This window comes from Poeciliopsis prolifica, unplaced genomic scaffold (genome assembly GCF_027474105.1).
Source record: "Poeciliopsis prolifica strain line A6 unplaced genomic scaffold, Auburn_PproV2 SCAFFOLD002, whole genome shotgun sequence".
NCBI classification, from domain to species: domain Eukaryota; kingdom Metazoa; phylum Chordata; class Actinopteri; order Cyprinodontiformes; family Poeciliidae; genus Poeciliopsis; species Poeciliopsis prolifica.
The window spans coordinates 11,806,786-11,833,764 of record NW_026562377.1 but is presented as its reverse complement, the minus strand read 5'-3'; the positions used below and the strand labels follow the sequence as shown (position 1 = coordinate 11,833,764).

Genomic DNA, 26,979 nt, shown 5'->3' with positions numbered 1-26,979 from the left:
AGCTTCTCAGCTAAAGCAACGATGAGAGCTTAAAAAAAAAAAGACACATGAGGGTGTGCCAAATTACCACTTAAAAAAACCTTCTCCACATTTCAGGGCTCCATATTCTCTGGCACAAAGTTAAAAGTAAACACCAAAATGGAAACAGATGTTGAGCAAGCTGGAGTTGCTCTGCGCTACTTCTATATTCAATGTTTGTCATCCATGCCCTCTGTCTCTGCCACTGTCTTCTTTCCTGACCAAATTTAACTCCTTGGGGGGGAGGTTGGAAAAATGTGATGAAAGCAGCGGGGGCCGGAGCTGAAACTGCGCTTCGACAGCGTCTGATAACTACAGAACTCCTGCAGAGTTTATGTTGACAGGCAGCTCTGAGAGAGATCAATGGTAATGAAAACAAAGATGGAGTGGGGGATCGCTGGACCTCAAGAGAAGAAACTTTGTATTAGAAAAACAATATTACTAACAATAAGACCAGACTGCATTGTTCAGATTGCAAATTAAGAAACAACAGTAATCCAATGGATATTGGATATCCAGGACATTGGATTGCTAGTTCATAGAGGCATGAACTAATTAAAAAACAAAGTATCCTGACATCACGCTGTCAGTGTTACAAATCAGAATGACCCTTTCTCTTGTATGCATGCATACTTATTTTTGTATCTCTATCATCTAAAAATGATAGAGATGATAAAGAGCTACACCATGTCAGGATAAAGACTTGCAGCTTTTTACATTCAATTACAGTAAAGTGTGCATAATGTTAGCCAGATGCACTAAGAGATCATCATGGACACTGGCTTTTTGAAGAAATAGTGTTCATAAATTTTATTTAATGGAGTGAAACTGTATTTGTACCTGAAGAGCAATTTGAAGATACATCATCTGTAATGTAGGCTGTTAAGATTCCTAAACACAACACATTAATATGTTATATCTTGTGGTTTAAGTGAAAGAAAATTCACAAAGTTAATGGAGTCATTTATTAAATAAAGCTGAGTCTGATGTTTCAAGGTATTCTGAACTTAAAACTTGCTTTAGATGTGAAAAGCAATAAGATTTTTTTTTCAATTTATTGTTAAATGTTTTGACACCAATGAGTTTATTAGAACATAGCTTATTATTCAGAAAACTACATCTGAAATTGAATTTTCCTGTTTATGACTAAATTCCTAGGAACTCTAGCTGTAATATAGATTTTTTTCTTTCAATATCAGGAGACCAGTAATCCAGTTTTCTATTTCCTGAGTGTACTAATTTCCCTCAAACTGCTTATCAGAACCTTCCTATTCCACCCCCAGACTATTTATGCATCACTTGGTATCAGTGAAATTCAGGGATGCTACAGAAATGTGTCTCATTATTAACTTTCCTTTCTTTGTTTCCAAAAACTGTGCCTTGGTGATACAGCAGCCCACTCCAACCCAGTTCTGCTGTGACTCAACCCCTCTGTTGTTCACAACTGATCTAAAATTAACTCCTTATATTCATGTTAAGAAGGAAGAGGCTTTAAAGTCAAGCCACCATCTTGGACTAACAGAACAACCATCTGTCAACAGTTTAGCTATATGCTTTCACTTCTTATACATGTATTGCGTATTTTCCTTTCAGGTTTAGGCAACACCACTGTCCGGGAAGTCCCCCTCTTCTCCAGCCCCCCTTACGTGATCCTGAAGGAAATGCATTGATAAAAAAGAAACTTTCTAACATCTGTTCCTCGTTTGGCTGGGGGAGGATGTTCGAGCAACAGAGTGTGAGAGACAGGAAGAAGAGAGATGCTTTTCTCAAAACACTGAATGCAAAGCAGCCCAAGGGAGATGGGGTGGTTGAGGACAAACACTCAACTTAACACCTCCCAAAGGGTTGACAAAGTGGGGAGAAAAAGCTACAAGTGATGACTTTTGAGTTACAATATGGTCCAAAAACACAACTAGTACAAGAAAACCAAATTAAAGAAACGTTGGTAGAAGCTGGGAAATTTAATCTGGTCATTTATGGAAAAGTTCGTTGGTCTTGTTTTTTTTTTAACTTCAAATGCAACATCCACTAGGGCAAAAGGATGGCCATTTATTATATAATTTGTTGCCATCATGAAAAAAATTCTTATCACATCATTGATACATTTCAGTTGACATTTGAAGCTCCAAAATCTGACTGTATCAGTCACGCAAGTGTTTTTTTTTTCAACTGTTTGTTCAATAAAAGCATTAATAAACATCAATAAAATTGAAAACATGATTAAGAGCAATAACTACATGGAAATATGAGATAAAAAATCATTTGGCGCTCCCATATTTGTGTTTATGGGGCTAAAAAATGTTCGCCAAGAAGTTGCAAAATCTTTTTTATTGCCACTGTTGTTATCTCAAAAAATGAAAGTGAATATCAAAATAAAATTTTAGGTCCGTATCGCCAACATCTACAAAAGCAGCATACAACTTTGCTACAGCATCAGTTTAAGCATTACGGATTAGAATAATAACTGTTTCATAAGCTGTATTGATTACAATTATATTTCAAGTATCAGGAATTCCTGGTGTAATAACTGCATACACCTGATAAAGACAATTAAAAATAGAGGGAGCTTTGGAAACATCATAACAGCTGGAAAACAAAGGAGAGATAAAATGTCTATTTACTCCATCTATCCATTGTCTATACCAGTCCATCACAAGGACTGTCCATCACAGGGACTGATGATGGACTGGTATAAACCATCCACGGAAACCCAAGGACATTTTAGAGGGACCAATAAACCTAACAGACGTGTTTTTGGGATCGTGGAAGGAAACCAGAGTACCCAGAAAAAACCAACACTTGTGCAGGGACAACATGCAGAAAGACTTCAGAGATCTGACCCAGAACCTTCCTGCTGCAAAACAACAGTGCTTCCTGCTATTACAGAAGAACCGATTAGGAAACTGATTCAATTTTCATGCAGGTCTGTCTTTTTGTAAGACCATGTGGTATGCTGGTTTAAAAGACTTAAATGAACTGTTTGAGTCCAAGAATTACAAGATTATTCCCATTTATGCATCCAAGATGTTTATCTAATATATATTTTAATAAAATCAACAAAGCAGGGCAACACCAGTCAGTCAGCCAGAGATCTGAAAACTCAGTTGATCAGATCTGATTGACAACAAACTGAACAATCTTAATTTTCTCGGTCAATTACACATCTCAAACTTTGTTTGGCTTATAAATGTATCAACCATCAGCTTTATGCTTTTTGAGATTCAATAAACATCTACTTAAGGGTTCAAGTAAATGTTTTAGATGCATAGATCAGGAGAATCTTGTCATTCCTTCATTTTCTGATGGATTCAAATTTTGTTCTTTTATAGGAAAGACCTGCAGGACATTGGTATCAACCAATCAGAGCAGTTGTTGATCAAGGATGCTCTTTTACTATAGAAAATGTTCAAAACTTACATTTTAAAATATTTTCAAAATGTTTAAAACCGGCATCAGAAGAGACTTTAAAGTTGCGACTGTGCACATTATTAAACTGTAATGTGCTTGTTGTCTTCTAGGAGTAATATGATTGGGCAACATGCAAAACCATTAATAATTGAGGATATAGTACAAAACACGGTCGTGTCAGTTCAGTAATTCCCCAACATTCATATTTAATACATGTTCCTGTCTCTGCTTCATTTATGGTGAAAAATATTCCCTTCGTTTGGCCTCACCGAACAACTCATTGAGTTTGTTTGGTTTCTTTGCCCCACCAGCAAGCAGCCTCCCAGTCTGGATCCGGCTTTCTTAAGGGACAAAAATAGAAGAGCAGCAGGCAACAACCAGCAAGCTCCTTACTGCTGATCATCGCGCTAACTGGACACTTTACACCGCATGAACAAATATCCAGATAAACGGGGAAAAGACGGAAATTAGTCACTCACCTGAAGCGTGGGGAGTCTTTCAGACATTCCTCAAAGTCCACGGTTATTTTCATCTTCGCCGCGGTGAATTGCGCCCGCACAACCTGCTCTCTATGTTTGATTAAAGGCAATAATCCAAGCCCAGTGTTCCTGGCTAATTAGCTTGTTCGCTAACGTCCCTGTTTCTCCGTCCGACCAGCTGGCTCCACTCGGTCACCGTTCCGCTAAGCCAGCTAGCCTCAGAGGCCAGCAGCTACCAACAAGAAGTGGCTGGACAGCGCTCATAAACGACGCTTTTCTTTGTGAAGGAGTTCACACCCCCCCAACCCCCCAAAAAAACCCGTCACTAAACTGTCCCAAAAGCAGAGGTCAGCACTGAAAACGGAAAGTGTTGTCCAGTAGCTCTATCATAGCAGTCCGCGGGAGATGAGCTTTTCTCCAACAGATCTACACACAAAGATCGTCTATATGAAAGGACTGCTTACCGGCTCTGGAAATAGGTCAATAAAATCCTCTGAAACGTTTTTTTTTTTTCCCCCACCGCAGAAAAGTGTTTGAATGTCGTGTTTACGTAATGCATTTTTTCCCAACTGACAATGTGATAATATTAGACAGCTACACAATTAAAACATGCGTTAAATATGTTATTTGTATGAACATTGCAACCGGGGGTAAGTGTGGTCGTTCGCGTTTGCTGAATATGCACAATTCTATTCAATTGTACAGTTGATGACGCAATTGCACCATACACACACAGAAGGAGAGAGAAAGAGTATCTACATGTATTTATTGTATGTTTACATAAGTATCAGAAAGTCTGCAGCAAATTTCTTTTTGGCGTGTGCTACGTGTTTAGGGCCAGCGTTAAGGAATTTAAATGAGTGACCGGTCTACCTTTGAATACACAATCTTTGCGTCAGTTGACAGGAGCTTCCTGATCCTTAAAAATACTCAGGACCCGTTTTCAGAATATTTCAAGCTACTCCCCTGCATTGTTCATCTGCGCACTGACAAACAATGAAAGCAAATCTTAAATACTTTTGAACATTTCTATTGTAATTCAATGACACATTTCTTTAAATGTTTCCCCGCTTTGATTTGATCAGTCTCACGCTTTATCCCATTACTCACTAGAAAGTCTATATGCGAACGAAAGATTGTGTAACAGCGCCATCTGGTGTCAATGCAGATAGCAATAAAGCCAAGCATTAAAACTGAATAACTTCCTAAAATAATCTTGCAATAGATTTATCTTTTCACACTCAAAATTAAGGGTTTCTGTATATTTACACTTCTATTTAAATAGACCAGAACTTCACAAAAAGTGACTATTCAATTTATTTATAAAATCATAAAAGCAAAACGTTTTTATCTGTGTCAGAATAGATTGATTGCTCATTTGTAAGTTATCACCAAATCAAAACGGGCAAAATCTCATTCAAACTGCTTCGTCCAAAGCAAATGAGCATCACACAGGCTTCTAACAATGTTTGTTTAATGACTGGAAAAAACAAAACAGTATACACAACTTGATGAGTAAGAACATGCAGACAGGAAATTATAAGAGAACATTTGTGAGACTTATGACGGTCAAAAGTAGAGAAACACCAATAACCAATTTAGCAGTTTTGTTTTCTTTTTTTTTAATTTTCAAATTATTAAACGCACCATAACTAAATCCCACCATTTTAGATCCATAAATATAACAACTACAGTAATATTAAGTACTTTGAAGAATCTGATTTACCAAAAAAATCAGATAAAGGTTTGATATTTGCTTTGATGTATAGCAAATGTAAATGGGGATAGTCTTGTAATTTCTTTATTTATCACAAACTTTGTCAAGCAACTTGCAGAACAGTTTTTCCCTCATTTCAATATAATCCCTGGGGAAAATAATTGGAATCAGCAAGTCAAATTAAAAAAAAACCCCCAAAAAACTGGAAACTTGACAGAAAATGTCTGATTGGTGCATCTCTAGATCAGAGGACTGCATAAACATCTACCCACCTTAGAAAACACAACAGGGCAGGTGTAATGCAAAACAAAAACAGAAAAAAAGAGGCAAAAAGTATCACGGAGCTTGTTCACTAAACACACAAGTATATTAAGTCATTAGAGGCACATGTGTCAGGTCACAACCACCTACAGGATGATCCATGTCCATTGTGTTTTGTCTAAAATGAGAAAAAGAATCACCTCTGCTTCTCTAGACTCACACTTTTTCCACAAGTTTACAAATAAAACAGCCATATTGTCAAAAATCTCTTGTTTCTTTGCTCAGATACCCATTCCATTGGCCAAACTCTGTATTTGTTGGTTTGCTTTTAAACATGGGAAAAAAAAATTCACAGAGTCTTTGGCAGGAGTCGCACCAACAGCTGTGACCTGGAGTATTTCCGCAACATAAAGCTCGTCGTGTCCGGTCACAGTGGGGTGTTAAAGGGCAACGGGGAAAATAAAGAGATAACAGAAGACATCCTCATGATTCCTGCATGCTTTATCTATTCCATACTTAACCGAGTTCCCAGCGTATACAGTCAACACGAGAGTGGCTTTCTATTTCCTTTTAAGACTATGCAGTGGCACATGGCTGAACCTTGAAAGAGAACTCAAGTCCTCAACACACCTCCAATGAGCTGTAGTGGTTTAATCCGTCTCCAACGTCCTCCGACATCAGTCAGTAGCATTACAAACATTTCCCCCTCCCCTATGATGACCCTGAGCTGAGTCATGCAAGCAGATCAAACATTGCGGTCTTAAAATGAAACCGTGAGTCAAGCCAGGTTAAAAAAAAAAGCAAAACAAAAAACATTGAGAACATTGTTCTGACTTTCCTTCAAATAACTTGGCACAGCTCAGGCTGTTCATCTAATATCTATTCGGTCAGGTCTATCAGTAGCACATACCAAAGTTCAGCAGCAGCACGTCCATACAATCTCTTCTCACCAACTTTACAATCAAAAATACTGGAGATTTTACACAGAGAAAGGAAAACACGGATGACCGAGCAGCTTGTCCTGTCTTATTCTTGAACAAAATTATCTTGAATGGATGAAAAAGGATTCCAGTGAATGAAAAATGTACCTCAAGATGTCTGGTGACATTTAGAAATCCTTGTAAACTGGAAATGAGAAACTGAAAATGAGCATCCGAGAGGGGCAATCGAGAATGAGTAAAATGTTCTTCTCTGAAAAACACCCGTTATTTTAATAACACAATTTGGACTAATATATTCCCCAAGCCAGTAATCATGTCATGTCAATATTGAATGTGGAGCAGCCTTGTTATTTTAGCAGTTTAACTATTCCTAAAGACGTATAACCAGGAGAAATAAAATGCAGCTGTGTGACTGATCAGAAAGGGAAACAGGAAAGAGATCCGAGTTGCAGCCACTGGAAACTCCATCATGTGACATAAAACCCTTCAGAGAGGCCGTGGTGTTTCCCCCCGGCTTCTTCCACAACCAACAAGCTGTTTCAGCCAGAATAAGCTCAATGTTGTGAGGTTTTTCTTGTCATTTTTTATTTATTTTTAAAAAGACCGATCCTCCTTTCAGTGTCTGAATCATAGATTCTTCAGTGCCACATCAGTCCAGGAGAGGTGAGAGGAGGGCATTCTTGGCAACAAGAGAGGAAGGAGGGACAAGCAACAGCCTTCATGTGTTTCATGTAAATCATGTGTTTCGGATATATTCCTGGAGCTGAAAACCATTTTTAACATTAAAAATAGAGGTTATATTGCACAGTTTTATGGGAATAGTGGAGACAAAGACGGGACCGATAATCTGTTTGGCTGCTTGGAGATGTTGGGCAGGTGGTGAAGCGGTGTTTGCCTTAACGTCTCTGCTTTCAGTCACAGATCCAAAGAGCGGATCTCGCTGAGTCTTGATCTGCCACAGCGCTGACGGTGGGAGAAGTCATCTACGACTCTATGGACTCAGCTGGAGGACACACAGGAATAAACAAAGGTAGATACTTGGGATACACGAACATTTAAATATTCACCAGTAAGTCCCCCTTATACCCCCATCATGCCATCTTGTTTGACAAACTCTCTTTTCACACCTTGTATTCTACAACATATGGCTGTAATTTTTTATTTTACATATAATAAAGTTAGAATACTTTAAGAGCAAAGTCGAATTAATATGAGGATAATTAGACTTAATGTCAGTAGAATAATATTGTAATATTAAGACAGGGTGGTGAACCGGTTCAGCATTAAGAGCCACACAGCAATTTCAAGATTAGCTTTATACTGCATTACTTGCTGAAACAGTTTTGTCCTTAGTTCCTAAAGCTAATTGGGTCACCTAACAGTGTTTTATTTTTTTTTACCAGCATCTCTGGGTTTGGTTTGTACTCTGTTACAGCAACTTGAAGCAAATCTTTCACAATAATTATACTTGTTTAAGCATAGCAAAATCTCATTCAAAGACATAAAGAAAACTTTTGAGCTCTTCACGCCACTGCGTTGCACACAGCATTGATTGCGTTCATGTGATCAGAACCAATTTGCTTTTCCCTTTAGTGGCCCCAGAAACTGCTGCACAAACTCTGATCTCATGTTTGCTTATTTGCACAGCAGCTTGTTCTGCTTCACTCCCACATCTGCACCTGAATCCTGAGCTCGGGTGCAGCGCAAAGTGTACCAAGATGAAATAATGCAGCTGCTAGAAATACAATAACCTGTTGAGGAAAACTGTTACTGTGGAAACAGATTATATTCATAAACGATTTAGGTTCCATCTAAAATTTCTCCTAGATTTGTGTTTCTCAAACTTTTTCAGCCCGAGGACCACTTACCCTTTTTACAAACACTAACAGACCACCTGATATGAAATTGGCCCCACAATAACAACATAAGTACAACCTGAAATGAAAATATTAGTCTCTGAACCCCTTATCTTTATTCATCCTAATGTGAAGGGTAGTACTGTTTTGTAAATGTGAATGGCAATGATAAACCATGAACTGCTGCTGCTGCTGCTGCTGCTCGGGACGTTTTCAGTTATTTACAGATTCTGAAAGTGTAGATCCTAAGCTTTCCAATGATAGAAAACACATACAAATCAAAAAAGTTCTTTACGACAAGTGTTCTGTGCATTAATAATATCTTAGGGCTATTTGCAATTAAGAAGCATAATAAAAGAAAACTAGACTTGAGTTGCTTGGGCAAAAACAAACATTTTCTTTCAGCCCTACATAAAAACTTTGTTGTAGGTGTTAAGATGCAGTTAGTCAGCGAGGGGTACAGCTCTGCTCACCGCCTCAACAGCGTCAAATCAGACTCAGCACGGCCGCTGACCGAAATCTGCATGAGGTGGCATGCCATTTATTGCAATAGTGTTCAAAAACAAAACTTCTGCAACTCACCCTGAGAAATTTACCACAGGTACTTTCAGCTTTTCTTTCGAGTGACCCAGTTTTAAGCCATTTATCCGTAATTATTTTTAAAAAGAAATCCTTTGGTAAACTAACTGTGTGTGTTGGACTTTGAGCTAACCTCACTGCATGCAATACCTTGCTGACCACAAGGGAGTGCCTGCGGACCACTGGTGGACCGTGGACCACCGTTTGAGAAAGACTGTCCTACCAACAACTACTGCAGACCTGTAGCACTACCTTAATAGAATTAATTTCACAACCTGCACTGCACGTTACGCTGCTTCTGCCTTCAAGGGGTGTGGGAAATTTCAGAATCAAAGAGCCACACAGGATCCGTCAAAGAGCCGCAGCATGCGGTTCGCCACCCCTGTGTTAGGAGAATGTAGTATTAATTTTGAGTACTCCAACACGAAAATAACAAGAAATTTAAATGAGGGATGTTGAGCATCTTGCGAAGTTGCAACAACATATTATCAGTAGGAGGACTTTGAAACGGTTGAGCAAACAACAAGTCTATTAGGAAGAAAGATTGAGCTGGTCACATTATATCTTGATAACTTCAAGATATAATAAAAGCTTTAATCTCATTAAAAAGACTTATAATTTTATGAAGTTTCTTTGGTAAAAATGTGTCTTTATTCTGCTAATATCATGGCTATATTCTCATAATTAAATAAAAATTCTTGTAGTCTGACCCTAATACTCTGTTGTACAAGTCATGGAAGTGAGCATTAAAATAAAAGCCACTTTTTGAAAATATTTTCTATCATCTCTATTTTTGTTTTTAGAAAAGAACGCAAGAAAAAAACTAATCGATTAAAATCGGATCTGGTATAAAAAAAAATCTGGTGTTTTTAAGCCAAATCGCTCAGCCTTAAAGGCCGTGTGTATTTTTGTACATGCTGAACGATCACAACACGCTTTAGTTATCACTCTGATGCTCTAGTGTCTGGGAGTATAATCCATAGGGAAGCAGAAATGGAGCGTAATGAAATTTACACTAATGATGATGAGCAAAACCATTATGTCTGATCATATTAACCAACATGTTTACTCATTCCTCATGTGGCCTCCAATGCGCCCTTTCTACAAGCTCTGGTGTGCAAAGGTACAATGTCTCCCTTCTACTTACCTTCCTGTGGCGGATCTACATTGATCTCCTCCGTCTCCTCTGCATTGTCCCTTGGATCCTCTGTGTCATCCCTCATCTCTTCATCGTCATCATTTTCTGCTAGCTCTTTAGCAATGAGCTCTCGAGCCAACCTTATGTTCATGCCCTCATCATAGTGCATCTTCCTCATCATCTGAAAATGCTTCTTTTTGGCTGAAAGGAGAAACAAAAAAAACTAAATTACTTCAAACCATCAGAAAACACAGACTGTGCTGACTTGTGTGTAATTATGCATAAACTCAAAAACCTGTGATTCATTTGGATGAAGCTTCACCCTATCGCTGCTGGGGAAAAATGCATGCCCACACCATGATGCCGCATCTACCACCGACAGTGTGAGGATGATGGCAATGAACAGCAGTAGTTTTCTACGCTGAATTTTGCATGCAGCCCAAACAGTTCAGGTTTGGTCTCACTCCTGCATATTTCTTAAAAAAGAATTCTTTTTTTTCATTTAAACTTTTTTTTTTACACTACATTTCAACCAGATTTTGTTGGTTGTCTTAATTGATCTGAAAAACTTCATGTGATTCTGAACTTTGTACATTTAATACAAGCAAGAAAGCAGGACTCAACAGTCAAAAGAGGCCATCGTGACGTTTTATTTCTAATGCGCTTAACCACAGCAAAACCTTCAACCATCAACATTAAACCCCACGGTGATCAAGAAAATCCTCAGATTAGTTTTAGTCGCAGCATATTTCCTCTTTGAAGAGCGACACAGATAAGCATCCACTCAGTACCACAGAGCATGCTGACATTGTTCACCTGACCCAACCATTGCTGCTGGGTCACTTGTTGCAATCTGTCTTCCTGGTTGTGTGTGGAACCTGATAAAGGTGATGAAAGCTGCCCAGCTAGCATGTTTTGCTAACAAATATCTAAAAAAAACCCACAATAAAAAGAGATTCTTTCATAAAAAGTATTTAAATACATCAGAAAAAATAAATGCTGTCAAACCGGGTGAAGAAATCGTCCAGTATTTCCGTGAGCAGTCGACACTTTCATTTTTTTCCAGCAGGTGGCGTTAATCGGCACATGGATCAGCATTTACTGAATCTTCAGCTGCGATGCTGAGTGATATCGACTTGATTTGCAGATTTCCCAGAATGCATTTATTTTTTTTCAACCTTCCGGATATAAATCTGAAACCTCGGCGATCGGTCTGAGTGGATTATTTCAGTGGAAGTACAGTGTGTGTCCTGCTCCACCTCCACAGTCGGTTCAATTATGAACCTGAGAGTGCGCAGACGGGTGAGTTCACGAACTGGTTAAAATCCTGCTGACACGCTGTGGATGGATAATGCATGCGTCTTTGTCTGGAGACCTTTTGTGCCGACACTCCACTGTGGAGCAGCATTGAGTCACCCTTACAGCTGCAGAGGACGCTTTATATTAAGACCATGACTATAAATAGAAAGGTGAACAGTGGGGTGCCCTTGAGAAGATGAAAAATGAAATCTGTAACTACTGATACTGACCCAGAATCTGGAAAAATCACACCACAACAGAAGTTAAGTGTGCAAAATGTGATTCCTGAAAGAAAATTGATACTGCACTTTGAAAGCTCAGACCCCATGGTGACACATGGTGGAGGTGGCATCATGTTGAGGAACAGGGCAACAACCTTAAGCAAACAGCCAAAGTCCTGACCTAAATTCGGGACAAGATGAGAAAATTGTTCATCTTCACAAATGCTTTAGTTCTTTAGTTCAATATATATAAAAAAGAAAAATTATGACTGGTGCTTTTCTATGCCAGGTAGAACCTGGACAGGATGCCAATCACAGCGTCACACAGGGACATACAGGACAACCATTCACACATACATGCACACACACACCTAAGGGCAATTTAGAGAAACCAATTAACCCAACAGTCATATTTTTGGAGTACCAAGAGACAACACACACATACACAGGGAGAACGTGCAAACCTCTTGAAGACAGACACCGGGCTAGGATTTAAACCCTTCTTGCTGCAAGCCATCAGTGCTGCCAAGTGAATGTTGTGAATGTAATCTAATATTAGTATAATTATGTGGTTGCATTGTGACAAAATGTGAAAAACTTCATGAAGCAGAAATAGTTCTGTAAGGCACTGTTGACTACCTCACCATTATGACAGTATTGACTGAAAAACGGCCAATTAAAAAAAAAAACGCATCACCTTGCACTTGTGGGGTCAGCTCCTCTTCCTCCTCCTCGCTGCTCTCTTCCACTTCCTTCATGAAGCGTGGCTCCGCCCCCTCAGCTGCCTCCAGCCTGAAGAACAAAGTGAAGCCGTCTTAAATATCTCCGAGAAGCACGTGGACAATAACTGGACACACCAGCCTTCAACAACAATGCAAAGAGATCCAAACTCTTATTGCATCTCACTGTAGAAATAAATGTTAGAGGAAGACGTTAGCAGGAGAAAAAGTACATTAGATAATGGAACAAAAGGTAGAGTTAAGGACTCACAAGATACAAAAATAACACAATTTACTATTCTCACCTCTCAGACCCACTAAAAGTTTCAACAGGGTTTGACAAAATTAATAATGGCTTCTGGTGAAAATGTGGAAGCACCTGAGAGAAACTCCCCTGCACTGTGCTACTGCTCAAGAGTTTACATTTCACTAAAGCTTCAAAGTGCTCCAATAATTGCGTCTGATGGGTTAAATTGGATGGGATAGAACAGTTACGATAGACAGAAAAGGAGGAGAGAGAGTCTGTGATGTAAAAGCATGAATGATGGGAGGATGATGAAAGGAAAAGAGCAGCAGCTGTCAGCATTGTCTGATGGGTTTAGTGTAAAACAAAACAGGGCACTCATTACAAAAGTAAACAACGGCAGCTAATTGACTTGCAAGCCTGAAGCTAATCACTGAGCTCTCTGCAGCATCCAAACTGCCTCATCCAATCCCAGCTTTAATGCACTTATGTAAGGCGGATGGCCCAGAGCGAAAAACACTCCTCAGGTTCCCATTAACATTCTGCTGACAGCTTAGAGTGGCAGATAAATATTTCTTAACCCAAATGGACCATTAGGACCTAAAACGACACAGAAAAAAATATGTAATTCATCCATTTATTCACATTTGCTGTATATAGCACATCACAGCTGTTGAATTGGTAAAACATCTGCTCTTTATTAGGTTGTAAAAAAGAGCTTTTTGATCGTGGCAGCAAAAAGGGAAAAACAATTTAAATTAGAACATATGGACTGTTATAACACACAGCATCGACGTGTTTCCAGCAGTAAAGCGTGCTCAGGACTGTTTGCAGCCTCCTTGCAAGTTCGACATCACTTCCCTGGAATGAAGGAATTTTGGGAAACACCCTGCTTATTGACTGATCTGCACTCATATGGAATTTCATTGAGAGCCAAAACTAAATATTTTCACGTTTCACACACTGAAACAGATGAAACGTTTCACTGTTTCATTCGTGAAACAGTAATTACACATCTTGAAAATCTTAAGACGTGCAAGATGTTTTTCACATCTTACAGTCATCTTACAGCCACAATCTGCAATGTGTTTTTTCTGGATTATTTGTGATAGATCAGAGGAAAGAAAATATATGGTTTTGGATAAATATTATAGAAATTTCAAAGGTGTGGCATGTACGTGCTCTGACAATCTCAAATAAAACCCAGTGCAAACAACTGGCTCCCGAAGTCACTTAATAGAGTTAATTTATGTAATACTCTTCTCTAAACTGGCAAAACTACCATGACAAACATGACAGGCCATCTAAAGTCATCGCTCAATTAAAGGACACACAGAGAGGACCTTGCTAACTCTGGAGGAGCTGCAGTGCTCCAGAGGAAGAATGCGTCAGCAGGACAACTATTAGTTACGCACAAATCCATTTGGACTCAGCTGAAAGAATAGAGTGAGCCAAACAAGGAGCTGTCGCATTCCAACAATGAAACTGTACAAATGTGTGGCGAAGACCAGCTGCCTGAAGCACATATCCCTCATGGGGATCCATCTAAATAGAGCCCAGGAGGTTCTACACCCCTGATGGAGAGAATCCTCACTCGCCGTGCATTAGGAGATTCCCGCTGCTACAATCTAGAGACTTAACCTTCACTATCTAATAGGAGAGTCTCTTTCTGGATAGAGTCTTCCCCATGTTAGCAACATAAACAAACAGTTGATCACATAACGCAGATCGTGCAGCAAGGGATTGTCCCATCAGACCTTCAGCTCCCGAAACCACAAAATAAAAACCTAGTAAAAGTGCACACAGGGTCAGTGTGACCCTGCTGGACTGCGCACAAGGGACAAAGTTTGTGGTGTCCAATCAACCCAGTCTCTTAAAACCAAAGGAAGGTTAAAAGACAATAAAACAGTGAACTAATTCAAACAAGTGGTCATAAAACCTAAATGCTCCTATTTTTTTCATTGTACAAATGCACCAGTATCCAAGTGTGATCAGTCCGACGCAGAGTCTGGCCCATCTTGCCTGCTGTTGCTGCTGGTTCTCCTCTATGGTTCATTGCCAGTCTTTGTTTCCTGGGTTGTCACTGCGGCTGCTCGGCATGTTGCTTCTGACTCTAAGTTACTTTGTACCACAGGGGCTTCACAGCTGAACAACTGTCTGCATTATTTGTGAAGCTACATGTCTGCTTGCTTTGCAGCAACTGCCAGTGAGACACTTATTTAACTGTAGAGTAACATGAAGTTGCCCCAAGTTTGTTAAAGGAGATATACCCTAATTTCTAACTTAAAACTCAAATAAATGTCCGGTATGTTATGATATCCTGCAGTATTCTTAAACCCCTTGTTAGATCTCATTTAATTAAAGTAGAGGATTGTCCGTGACTTGGGCAGAGACATCAGTTACTCACAATAAGCTGTGGGATTCATTTCTATTGCATGAAGGAGAATAAGACTGACACCTAACACTAGCACACACAGCAAAACCAAATCAGCTGTCAGCAAGCTCAAAATGCTCGACAGGCAGTTTTGTTCTTAAATGTTTAAGTTTTTCTTGTCTGGGTTTTGCTACAGCAAGATGGGCCAAGGAGAATTGAGCTTTTTATGTTTCTGAGCAATACGTTTTGTCTTTGTCATGTCCTTTAGTAGCAGAAACATATTCCCACAGTGCAATTATCTTTGTGTAGCCAATGACTGTTTCTATTAAATTTTTTTATTGTTATTCCATTGTTTATTTTTTTCAGGATGATCAAACTTTAACATCAGTGTGTTTTGAGCGTTGCTACCTCGTGTCATTTGTTTAAATTAGACTAAAATCTAAAAACAATAAAATGACAAAATCCCTGTTCTCACATTGATTACTGTTAAAGCAATATATAAATATAAATATATAAATATTTTGAAATAGAAATCTGCTTGTGGAATCCACCAGATTTCTAATGAAACAGTCCCACAGCATCATAAACCCTTCTTTGTTGTTTTGGTTGCATTCCCTTTGATTTTATTCATGTTTCCATTCTTACTTTGAGGCCAGGTCATCAGGCGCGAGCCCACAGCCGTGGCCTTCTGAGTCACTGAGTGCTCCCTCATCATCATCGTCCCCAACCATCCTGAAAACAGATGGGCAGCAGTGGAGAAAAACAACCAGAATCGTCAACAAGAAGAATGGAGGAAGATAAGAAAAAAAAAAAAAATTAATCTCAGGTTATTTATAGATCTAATTTTCCAGAAAATATAACACTAGAGCAAAAGAAGTAAATATATTCAATTTAAAAAAACAAATACCTTCATTTATCATAAAATTAAGTTATGACCCTCCTCAGTTTATAATAACCTAATTTTACTAAATTGGATTTTTAAAGTGCAACCACAATTTGAGTCTCATTTAAAAAAGCAATTCAGTCCAATTACAATTAAACTTAATTTATTACAATAATCTTACTTTGTTAAATTCTGCGTCTGACATGTACAGTTGTTTAGAGTTGTCAGATTTAGGAAGCTGACTTTACAATATTACAACAATCTCAGTTTAATTCATTGCTTTTAGCTGTGCTGTTCTCTCTGTAAGCACAGATCACCAAGAAAGCTTCCACAGCTCTTACATTTTTCTGCATCTTGTAATGCTACCAATTCCAGAACAAATTCAAGTAAGTACTTTCTTCCTCAGGATGAAGAACTTTTGAAATACTTTAATTAAAAAAAAAAACCTCTGCACACACTACACATCTTCGTGCAGTTTGAAGTGGCTGACAGGGGTTTCCCTTTGCAAATAATCTCCAATCAACTGATTTAACCACAAGTGAACTCCAGTGAAGTTGTAGATTATGATCGTTTTACGTTCATAATTTTCAGTTCCACTGTACTGTAAATACAACCCAGATAGCAATTTAGTGCATTTACTTCTAAGTCTCTAACTAACATATATTTTATGATAAAAAAAATTAATGGAGACTTGAACAAAAGTTCAGTGACTGCTGTTTTAAAACTATTCACTCAATAGATTGGATACTATGAGCATGTAAATATTAAGCTTTTAACCTGTTATAAGGTGTGCTGGGTTCATCTATCTTCATCATGCCGTAGTCTTTGTCTGGAGGATGATATGTCGCCAGGATGTTCATCTCATCCCATTTGGCAGATTTCTTTCTGTAGAGATCAAAGAAAGAAAGAGAAAAAATGGAAACGGTGTTAAGAAAAGAAGGCTACAGACCAACCGTCAATCCACCACACAGAAACCTCAGGGGCAACAGAGTCCAGATATAATCTAGAGCAGAACGTGGCCCAGTTTTGAATAAAACTGCATAAATTTAGGAACACATAGACAAAAGCCCAGATATGTCTCTGGTACAAAAATAACTAAATGATTATGGGATGAGATACTTTCTTTTGTTATCAACTGTGAAACTCTAAAGGACATAACAATCCAGTTAAATAGTCTCTTTCTAATACTTTTCTTCATATCAAAGAGTATTTTTGTTCTTTTTAACCTTGGTATTTTTAGTTGGACTTTTTACATTTTTGTACACTTTGGTTTAATTTTCTAAGCAAGTAATTTTACATTGTTTTTAAGGTTTCAGAAAACATCTCTTAACTTTTATTCAAGCTAAGTCACCGCACACACTCCTGAATAGGTTCATGGAAAAGGTTGAAAGCATCACAGGAAACAGGAAAGCAGAGGGGGAGAGAAGGATGCTAAATCCACCCCCTGCTGCCTGTAAGCCTTGAATGAGCCTCCACTTATAGTCAGAACTGATCCATTCAGAGTAAATGAAGCTGAAATCCTGTTAGACAGCTGATCAAGGAAGAACTTCAAGCTCAGAAAAAATATTTTTCATCAACTGACTACGCAGATTTCCTCATCAAAATGTTTTCATGTTTTCAGAAATCAAATTCTGACAGCTTGTACCAAACAATTTTAATGTGAACAAAATGAGTCATTACATACAGCCTTAGCAGACAGAAACAATACTTAATTTGGCTTAATTAGGCTACTCAAAGGAATTAGGCTGCTGTTCTGAAGATTTTGCAACAACTTGTGATTTGTTCACAAGTTGTTACAAATTCAAAAGTAGACTCATCTGACTGATATTGTTGGCTTGATACCGTAGCATTTGAAAAAAGAAGTGCAAAATGCATGCCACACTTTCCAGATTTTCCTTTCTTTTTTTTATCTTGAAAACAGAAATTAATTTTCTTTCCACATCACCGTGCATTGTTACTTTGTATTGTTCCATTACATGAAATCCCACTAAAAACTATCAACAATTTTTTTATGTGAAATGTGAAAAAAGTGCTTTCTGGTTACACAACATGAACCAGAAACCGCTACTCCAGCTAAACTGATCGAGTAGTTTTCCAAGTCCTTTAAATGACTCTGAGATATTCATCGGAACTGAAATACAATGATGGAATACAGGCAATTGTAACATTAAAAAAAATTTTTTATTTTTTTATTTTTTTTTAACTTCGCTCACCAAACACTCGTACACACTATATATAGAGAGTACTAAGGTCTACCTCTCCAGGGTGGTCAACAGCTGGTGACATAACGCTTCAGGGAAACTCATTAAACAGAGTGAGTCATCTCTGAGAGCCAAGCTGCACTATCAGGTAACATCGCCAACGTACGGCGAGGAAAGGTCGAGCCTGGTGCCCCGCACAAAAACACCGCACTCCACGCTTGCTTTGCGCTGGAGCGAGGCGCTCATTGTGATGTAGAAAATACGCTGCCTCCAAATACTGTACCCAACCAAGAGAAAATTGGTGCCAGCAAGTGCCGGAGGGAAAAGCTCATCAATTTCATATTCAAGCCTCCCGTCTCACTGTAAGACTCTGATTAATTGGCACAGATTTCAATTAAATATGAAATATGTCTTGGTCTGCTTTAAGTATTTAAAGGAAGCTAAATTTTCTGGCATATTGGCAGCTCTATTTCACGATACAATGTTTTAATATTGTATTATATTTAATTGTAGATGACTACAGAGATGACTAGTCAATGAAAAAATGTTTGTAAAAACAAAAAGGTCTATATTTCAACAGTTATCAAAATTATCTTCCATTTCCGAGTAATCACATCTTTTCTTTTTTATTATTTCTACCAATTTCCTTTGCTATTCATCAAAACAGAAACTGGGTTGCCCCCCTCGAATAACCTTTGCAAAGTAAGCTGTAAGCTGTGCTTTTCTTGGTCAGATTATAGAAAATCAGATTCACTCAAATGGCCCGTCACTCAGAGAGGAGAGATTCAGTTTCATAGAAGCAGCCATAAAATATGCATCAATGAGTGTGAGGCCTACAATCACTATTAACTAAATAAGAGCAGCTAACGGAAAAGGTGACAAATAATTCACAGAACACAAGCCCCACTTTGCCAGAGGTGCCAAGAATAATCTTAGGTCTGATTTTACAAATGTATAACAACTCATGTAGTTTGCAACTGCAAGAAAAAGCAAGTATTAGATCAAAGACCCATTCACAAATGTTCCAGAAATTAGAAGACAGGATAAGGATTTAACATTAATTGTATAAGTTTTAAGATTGTCGAATAAGAAAATTTCAAGTCTTACAAAAACAAAATACTTTTTTTTTCTGGAATTCTATGTTTATAGCCGATTTTCAAATACAAACAACTTTGTATTTGAAAATATTCCTAAGTTCATTATTATTTTGGCCAGAAAATATTAAGAGCAGCAATGCAGCTTCATAGCAACAGACTGCAGATCTCTGACCTTTGTACATCTGAACCCTATCCCAAATTCAATACAATCAGAATAACTATTAGTAGCTGCATTTGTTTTAATATTTGGTGCTTATTTTTGGATCAATGTGACATTTTCTAATAACTCTGATTTCTTTTAGCATCAACTGATCTGCTGGAAAAATGTCAGTCGAAAACTTCTATGAATTGCAGAGAATCTTTTACTGTCCAAGAGCTTTTGGATCAATGACCGCCAACTACAACTCTGCTGCCAGCATTCAGTACAAATACCACATGGCTACTTATCATACCAACAGTGACACATATCAGGGTGTCACAGTGGTGCGATTGTTTGTATTCTCACCACAGAGATACAAGGTTAATTAGTTTGACCAAACAGGCTTTTCCATTCTGAAATGGCTTATCTTCCATGCCCATGACTTGGTTTTGTTATTGTAATCAAGCTTCCTCTCATTGAACCTCCCAGTTTCTCTGCATTGGTCCCTTGGTGGACAGGGACTCTGTCAGTTCAGGGTTTCATGTTTAAAGCTGCAATGGAGTCCACCCATCCCCAAAACTCTGGCTTAGATAAAGAAGTGTGGAAAATGAATGGATGAATCAACAGTGGTGAGCATTACTTAGATTTTTCTGTCATTCTTGTTATATGGGGTGTGTAATAATTTGATCTATTTAAGTGTCCCATATGCTTCTGCAGAGAACTGTAATACGAATCAACTAGAACTAATATGATCCATCATGATGAATCAATTATTGAAACAACCGACTAATGTCGAAATTGATTGGCCGCCAACTGGAGTATGCAAACCCAATAGCCATTTGCTGAAAATGCTTTTTTTCCAATTTATAAACAGCATTAACTCACCTTCCTTCAGATCCAGTCAAAATGTATTTGTCTATCAAAGGCAACTAGTTTCAGCAAAAGATTCCTCCATGTAGATTCTTTTTAAAAGTTTTTGTTCTGTTCTAAACATGAACACTGTTTTGTGTAATTGTACACTCAATCTATACATTTTGCATTTAGAACAAAAATCATAAAAAAATCATTCCTTTCTAATCATTGATGTTAGAAAGGAATGAGTTTTTTTCACATGTCTTGATGTTAAAAGTGTTTTTTAGGTGAAGATACAGACTTTGCTACAAGATCAAGCATATATTACAGGAATGCTAAGTTATTGGATTTTCGGCTATTAAATTTGTGTTTCCTTAAGCAAAAAAGGAATTGATTTCTTCATTTGTATTTTTAAATGCATTTCTAATATTGCATAAACCAAGCTTAGGTGGTTAAATGAAACATCTTTAGATTGCAGTAATTTGTTTTTAATTGAGTATTCGTCATTGTAAAGGAATGAATAATCAATTACTAATATAATCATTAGTTGCAGCTCTGAAATCAATAATGGAAAAAATATTTAATCTGTAATTTTGAAGGTTTTATTTTGGCATAAGAACCATTCTTTAAATATATTTTATTTAAAACTTATGTGTCCTCTTTGTTTTAGAAGCGACCTAACAAACTGTTTTTTTTTATGTAGCTGCAAGCTGTTTTCAGGCCAAGGCAGCTAACACGATACAAATACCACAAATTTTAAAAACTGCATTTCAGGCCCGACACAAGCATTCATTAAGCAGCTTCGTGCAGCTGCAAACTGCAGCAGTAGATTTTAGGCCACCAGATCCTGACAGGAAATTTACGATATAAACAGACAGGTGGTCAAATAAATCCCCTCTGGATGGTACATGTTTGAAGAGGCAGAATGGGACATCCTCCAGGTACCACAGAAGGATTTAGGAGGGCAATGCAATCTGGTCTGAACAATTGATGCAGACGAAAGGGGAAGCAGTTTGTAACCTTACAAGCAACAACCTGTTGAGTAACGTACGTAGTAGAACGTAGTAGAACGTAGTAGATTGAAACACTTTCAGGTTTCGCCATGGTGCCTCATAAAATAAAAATTGAAGTGGATTGAAAATTGGATAAATCAGAAAATGTCACACTATTAATATTTCAAATATTTAAAACAAAATCAATTATCAATAATTATCTGTAGCAAAACATATGAAATACTTGTAACGCGATACATTTTTCAGCCATGCTGTCTAACTAAACTAGATATGTATTTCTTATTTTTAATCAATATAAAGAGCTTTATTGAAGCTCAGTCAATAACAATAATGAAGATAAATCATGAAAAAAGTATGAAAGAACATAATATGTTCCTGGTTAATATAACAATGGCACAAATAAATCTAGGGAAATATTGTGTTTCCCAACACACAACCCATCCCCTGCATAAACAGTCTTTTTACTTTTTATGTTTTAAACTTAAAGCTGACAGCAGCAGCACGACAGTCAGCCCTCATTCCCTTTAGAGGTTTTGGCACTTGGCTGCACGCAGAATCCGTTTAAAATCTCCTCTTCCTCCACAACCTTGCTGTTCAAAAAGAGACTATTTTTGTAGCAACAATGGAAACACTCGGTTCACTGCTGGGGGGGAGAATCCTAACCGTTTCCATTCTATGGCCTGATTTCTCATGCAGCAACTCAGATTACTTCTCCTAATTACCAGACAATGAAATAAAAAGAGAATACAGCGGATATCCGTACATTACCGTCCACTGTAGCAAAACATCGTCTATAGTGCAAACCTTTTTAAAAATTGCATGATATTTTATTTTAAAGAGATTAAAATCTACACAAATGTTTGAAAATCCAACTAGCATCAAACATTTAGCAGCATTTGGCAGGTGGGTGGTGTTTGTTTATCTCTGTGCAGAAGCTCTTGTACTAAACAGCTTGTATTAGGCCTTAAAAGCTCTCATATGAGTGAATTTATTTTCAGACCCAAACACTTTAACATACTGTAAGCCCCTTGATTAAAACATCAATTTGGATGTCATCGCATGTTGAAGATCCTATTCTGAAAGCAACCTGGAAGAAGGGCTTTGCTTTGTGCTCAATGTGCTCAAGAGAACAGACTTTCAAAAATGCAAAATAAGGAGTAACAAGAAACAAAGTGAAAATAATAACCTTCAAACTTAAACAGGACCTATAATTGTTGTTTCTTTGTGCTCAGAAATGTTAGTGTAACTCCCAAGCAACAGCAAAAACTAAAAATATCCACATCATCTTTTGTACGTAAATGCTGATGTTAAATTTGCATGTGCAAGTCGTTTCTTTGCTATATTTAACTATTTTGGTAATAATAGTTCAATTAATTTTTTTATACAAACAACCATGAAACTGAGAACTCTGCGACGGCTGCGATGGAGAAGATAAGAACAGAAACATCGGTCCGAGTACAGTGATTTACGGCACTGCACCTCACCGCAACAGTTAACGTGTCTCTGGCAGAGACACCAATGCATAAGCATCTGCAGGGCAAGAGAAGCAGCCACTCCGACACTTATGAGCTGGACCCCGCGGCAACGTGCCCATTGGGCAAGAGAACAGCTGACTCGACAAAACCAGACCTGCTTTTAATGATCTGAGTGAAACTGTAGACAAGATTTTCCAACCTGACAGGCTTATACTCCATACTATGACTATTATGCGATATAAATCATTCCTGAATTACTTTTACCAGCCACCTTGCACTGCTGTGGTGGTGTATATGAGTGATTATTCTGGTAATCAATGTGGAAGTAAAATAATAGATCCTGGACAACATAATAGAGATTGGGCTGGACTAAAGAGCACAGTGACTTTTCCACCAGCTACAACAAATACCATGATACAACATATAAACTCATCTTTTAAGAGCAAGCCTATTACTCCAGTGCAAAAGTTAAAGGGAATTCAGATTTGCCTCATCACAATAATTCTATATCTTTGTTACATGAAATAAAGATCAACCTTACATTTTGCGTAATGAGCTGCATATATGCATATACATATATATAAAATGCTTACACAATTGTCATAAATCGGTTCAGTGTTACCACATCTTTTTGTTGTATTGAGTGAATTAATACAATAGAAATAAATGTTTATGTCCCTTAAAAAATTTCCAAAGTATGTCTACTTTACGACAAAATTCTACAAATATTTTTAGTTTGATGTTAAAGAGAATCACAATATAGGGCAGTATTGTGTATTGGATCAATACTTTGGAGGACAACATCTCATTGCAATCACAGCTTTCTTCAATTTTTGATCATTCAGACTGGATACAGAGCGCCTGTCAACAGGTTTTAAGTCTTGCCACACATTTACAGTTGGGTTTAGGACAATACTTTGACTGGACCATTCCAACACATGAAAAATACATGGATGTAAACCATTAAATCTGACTAGATGCTTTGGGTCACTGTCCTGTGACCCAAAGCATCAGTTTCAAGTTTCAAGCAGTTTCAAGTTTTGCTGCTGTTAAGTGGGTTTTCTTCCGGGATTGCTACATCTTTATCTCATTTATATTTCCTGTTCCAGACAAGCAAAATCATTCCAAAGCATTATGCTGCCATCACCATGATTCATCAAAAATGGGGATGTTGTTTTCCATCACACGTACTGCTTTGAATTTAGATGAAAAAGTTACATTTAGTTTCATCTGACCAGATCATCTTACTTCACAATGGCTTTCTTGTTGCCACTCCTCCATAAAGGCCAATTATTTTGAGTACACAACTGATTCTCTGTTAATGTTATTAAATATTCCCACTGGCCCAGCCTGAAGGTTTAGGCAGGCAGTGACTGTTTTCAGAATCATATACGTAGTAACTAGTTAAATTAACTCAATTACCTTTACCGTACTTGAGTGACTTTTTGACAAAATGTACATCTGAGAGTATCTTTATTATACTGTACTTTTTAATTTCCCTTCAGTAATTTTATTATGACGTATCACTACTCTTACTTGAGTAAAATTTCTGGATTCTCTACCTATTGTGAGAAACTTCACTGAATGGAGAACAAACACGTTTTAACCAAAAATTCACCAGATAAAGACATACACCTGCAGTTTTTGTTAAAGTTTCAGAAGTTTTTGTGTTGAAAGAAACTGATTTGGAAAAATCTTCTTTTGCCTGATACGAATCACTGTCCTTAAAATACCTAAATTTACATTCAACTTTATAATTTGGTCCGTCTGATTATGCAATTTTTAAATATTAAATCACTTACTAATAACTGGATCAGTTAAAAAATACTTGAATAGACTTTTCACCAAATACTTTTTTACTCTTACTTCAGTAATTTCTTGGATGGCTACTTTTTACTTTTGAGTGAAAATATGTTGAAGTAGAGCTACTTTTACTTGAGTAGTTTTGCTTACTCTACCCACCTCTGACTGGGTATTAGCCCGATCTCTGAAATCACTTGAATTTTACAGTATCAATTTGTGGAAGCATGACTTCCCTTCCACTTCACAATAATTCACCGCTTTCTTTTGTGTCATAAAACAAACTAACATATGTGGCTGTAATGAGACAAAGTGAAAAAAATTAAGAGATACATTCACAAGACACTATGAATAAAGACTCCTGAGACTTGCTGTTATAGCATAGAGATGCCATCAAACATTAATTAACGGTTACAATCACGTCAAGTGACGTGACTAACTTATCTTTAGCTAACGAGTAAGCTAACCAGAAATGAGCCTTTCTAAAGTCAGTCAGATATCACAATTACACGAAAGGAAAAATGTACATCAGGGGATAAGCTGTCATTTGATACTCTAAAAAAAAATAGACCCAGAAAGCTTTTAGACTCGGACTTGGGGGATGCTGGTTAACCGCCAAACAAATGTCAGAGCGCGGCTAACAAGTGTTTAGCTACCAGGGTACCACCCTGAGCGCAGCTGAGAGGAAAACTTACCGGTGGTCATCCTCCGAGAGTCCCGGGCCATGCTCGGTCACCTTCGCCGGCGCCTCGTCCGACAAGGATTTCAGGCTTCTGCCGCTGTTCTTGTTTTTCAGGATGCCTTTAATCGGCCGGGGAGCTGCCATTCCCACACACACTGACAGAGAGCCAGACCCGCCGGTTGCTTTCTGTTATGTGCCTTTCTCGTTCTGTCCCTGGATTCAGTGATGTTTGCCAATAATTTCCTTTATGCGGGTTATTATTTAAAGCCGTAGTCGTTCATAATTCGACGCTGTTTAATAAACGCAGAATAATAACAGACAGGTTCCTCCATGCATGAACTGCTTTGGCATGCCTACTCTCCTGATCTCTGTCGACAGGACAAGATCCTTACGAGCGGGTGGTTCGGCTCAAAACATCGCGAGGTTTCCGAACGGCGGACCACGACGCCCTCTGCTGGCCTCATATGGAATTTTTGTGTTTATCAATGTATAATGCAACAAACACATGCATTCTAATGCAGGAAAGAGATATTTTAAAAATTGGCTTTAATTTAAAAATGCCATTAAAAATTACTTAAAATTTGTTGCAGATGCTTATATTCTAAAATTAACTTTAAGATGCCAGCTTTAACAAATATGGAAAAAAAACATATATTTTTTTTATTAAAGTTATGTACTGCAGCTTGAATAAAATGTAACAATATAGCAGTTAGTGAGAAGTCCAGATTGCTTTATGTCAATTTTTTACGTTGCCTGTGACTACTTTCATGCACACATTTGAATTTAGATTTTCTCTAATTCATTCCATTTTTGAAAGTAAACATACTGAATCACGCATATACCCCAACTTAAACTTTTTCAGTCATGAACATTGTTCTGGTATAATTGTGGCTGAGTATCACTTTTGTCAGAAATAAAGCTAATTCAATGAATTGGTGTCCACAATGTTTCTACAGGGTAAAGGTTAGCAACATTCCAGGAGAAAATGTCAGCCTGCTTCATCCATCCAAACTAGTGTGAACTATGATGTGAGTTTTACAAGAAAAAATATTTGATGTGATCTTCAAATGAAAACTGTATGGAATATGTATGTTCCTAGCAATGAGAATACTCCCAAATTATAGCCATAACATCCCAAGATTTCTCTGATTTACAATGAAAAGGCTTAGAAATGTTTTTGCAGCACACAAAGATAAAGTAAAAACATCTGCATTTCTCTTCATCACAAACAAGGTATTTGTGACTTACAACAGGACGTTTTTCCCGAACTGAAGCTTCATATGCCCATCAACTCTACACATCACCAGTTTTTTTTTTTTAATCTTAAACCAGTAATAACACTTTCCTGCAAGTGACACCTTGTGGCCAAGTTTAAAGATTCATCCTTGCGAGGAAATATTACACACACAAGTCCAGTATTGATAAGAGTATCTGACGAACACTGTGTACAAATTCTATACAGTATTAATAATTTTGTCCTCCATTATTTCAGTGATTTTTCCAGTTGCAACTCTTTCTTTCCTTCTTCCTCTTTGTTTCTTTCTTTCTTTCCTTGCTTCTTTCTTCCTTTCTTTCTGTAGCAG

General features: G+C 37.7%; 2 protein-coding genes across 5 annotated transcripts in view; both read right to left on the bottom strand.

The window, feature by feature from the left end:
• The window catches only part of LOC129371600 (arf-GAP with coiled-coil, ANK repeat and PH domain-containing protein 2-like), a 49,736-nt gene extending 45,411 nt beyond the window's left edge, over positions 1–4,325 (bottom strand). For all 3 annotated transcript variants that reach the window (XR_008607169.1, XM_055048284.1, XM_055048297.1), the window contains exon 1: positions 3,906–4,325. Coding sequence is in view for 2 of the 3 variants with exons in the window: in XM_055048284.1 (XP_054904259.1) it covers positions 3,906–3,958 (53 nt within the window). In the remaining variant the exon portion in view is untranslated. The remainder of the gene's footprint in view (positions 1–3,905) is intronic.
• Positions 4,326–5,362: 1,037 nt separating this feature from the next.
• ppp1r2 (protein phosphatase 1, regulatory (inhibitor) subunit 2) lies at positions 5,363–25,803 on the bottom strand. Of its 2 annotated transcripts, XR_008607806.1 has the most exons (7): positions 25,410–25,803; positions 16,915–17,022; positions 15,900–15,986; positions 12,615–12,709; positions 10,407–10,598; positions 9,535–9,641; positions 5,363–7,827 (listed from the first exon to the last, which is right to left on the bottom strand). XR_008607806.1 is itself a non-coding variant. In XM_055056304.1 (6 exons), exons 1-6 carry the CDS (start codon positions 25,538–25,540, stop codon positions 7,808–7,810), a joined length of 633 nt encoding a protein of 210 aa, XP_054912279.1. In that variant the 5' UTR covers positions 25,541–25,803; the 3' UTR covers positions 5,363–7,807. The 2 variants fall into 2 exon arrangements, 1 of the variants encoding a protein (XP_054912279.1); XM_055056304.1 differs by lacking the exon at positions 9,535–9,641.
• Positions 25,804–26,979: the final 1,176 nt, after the last annotated feature.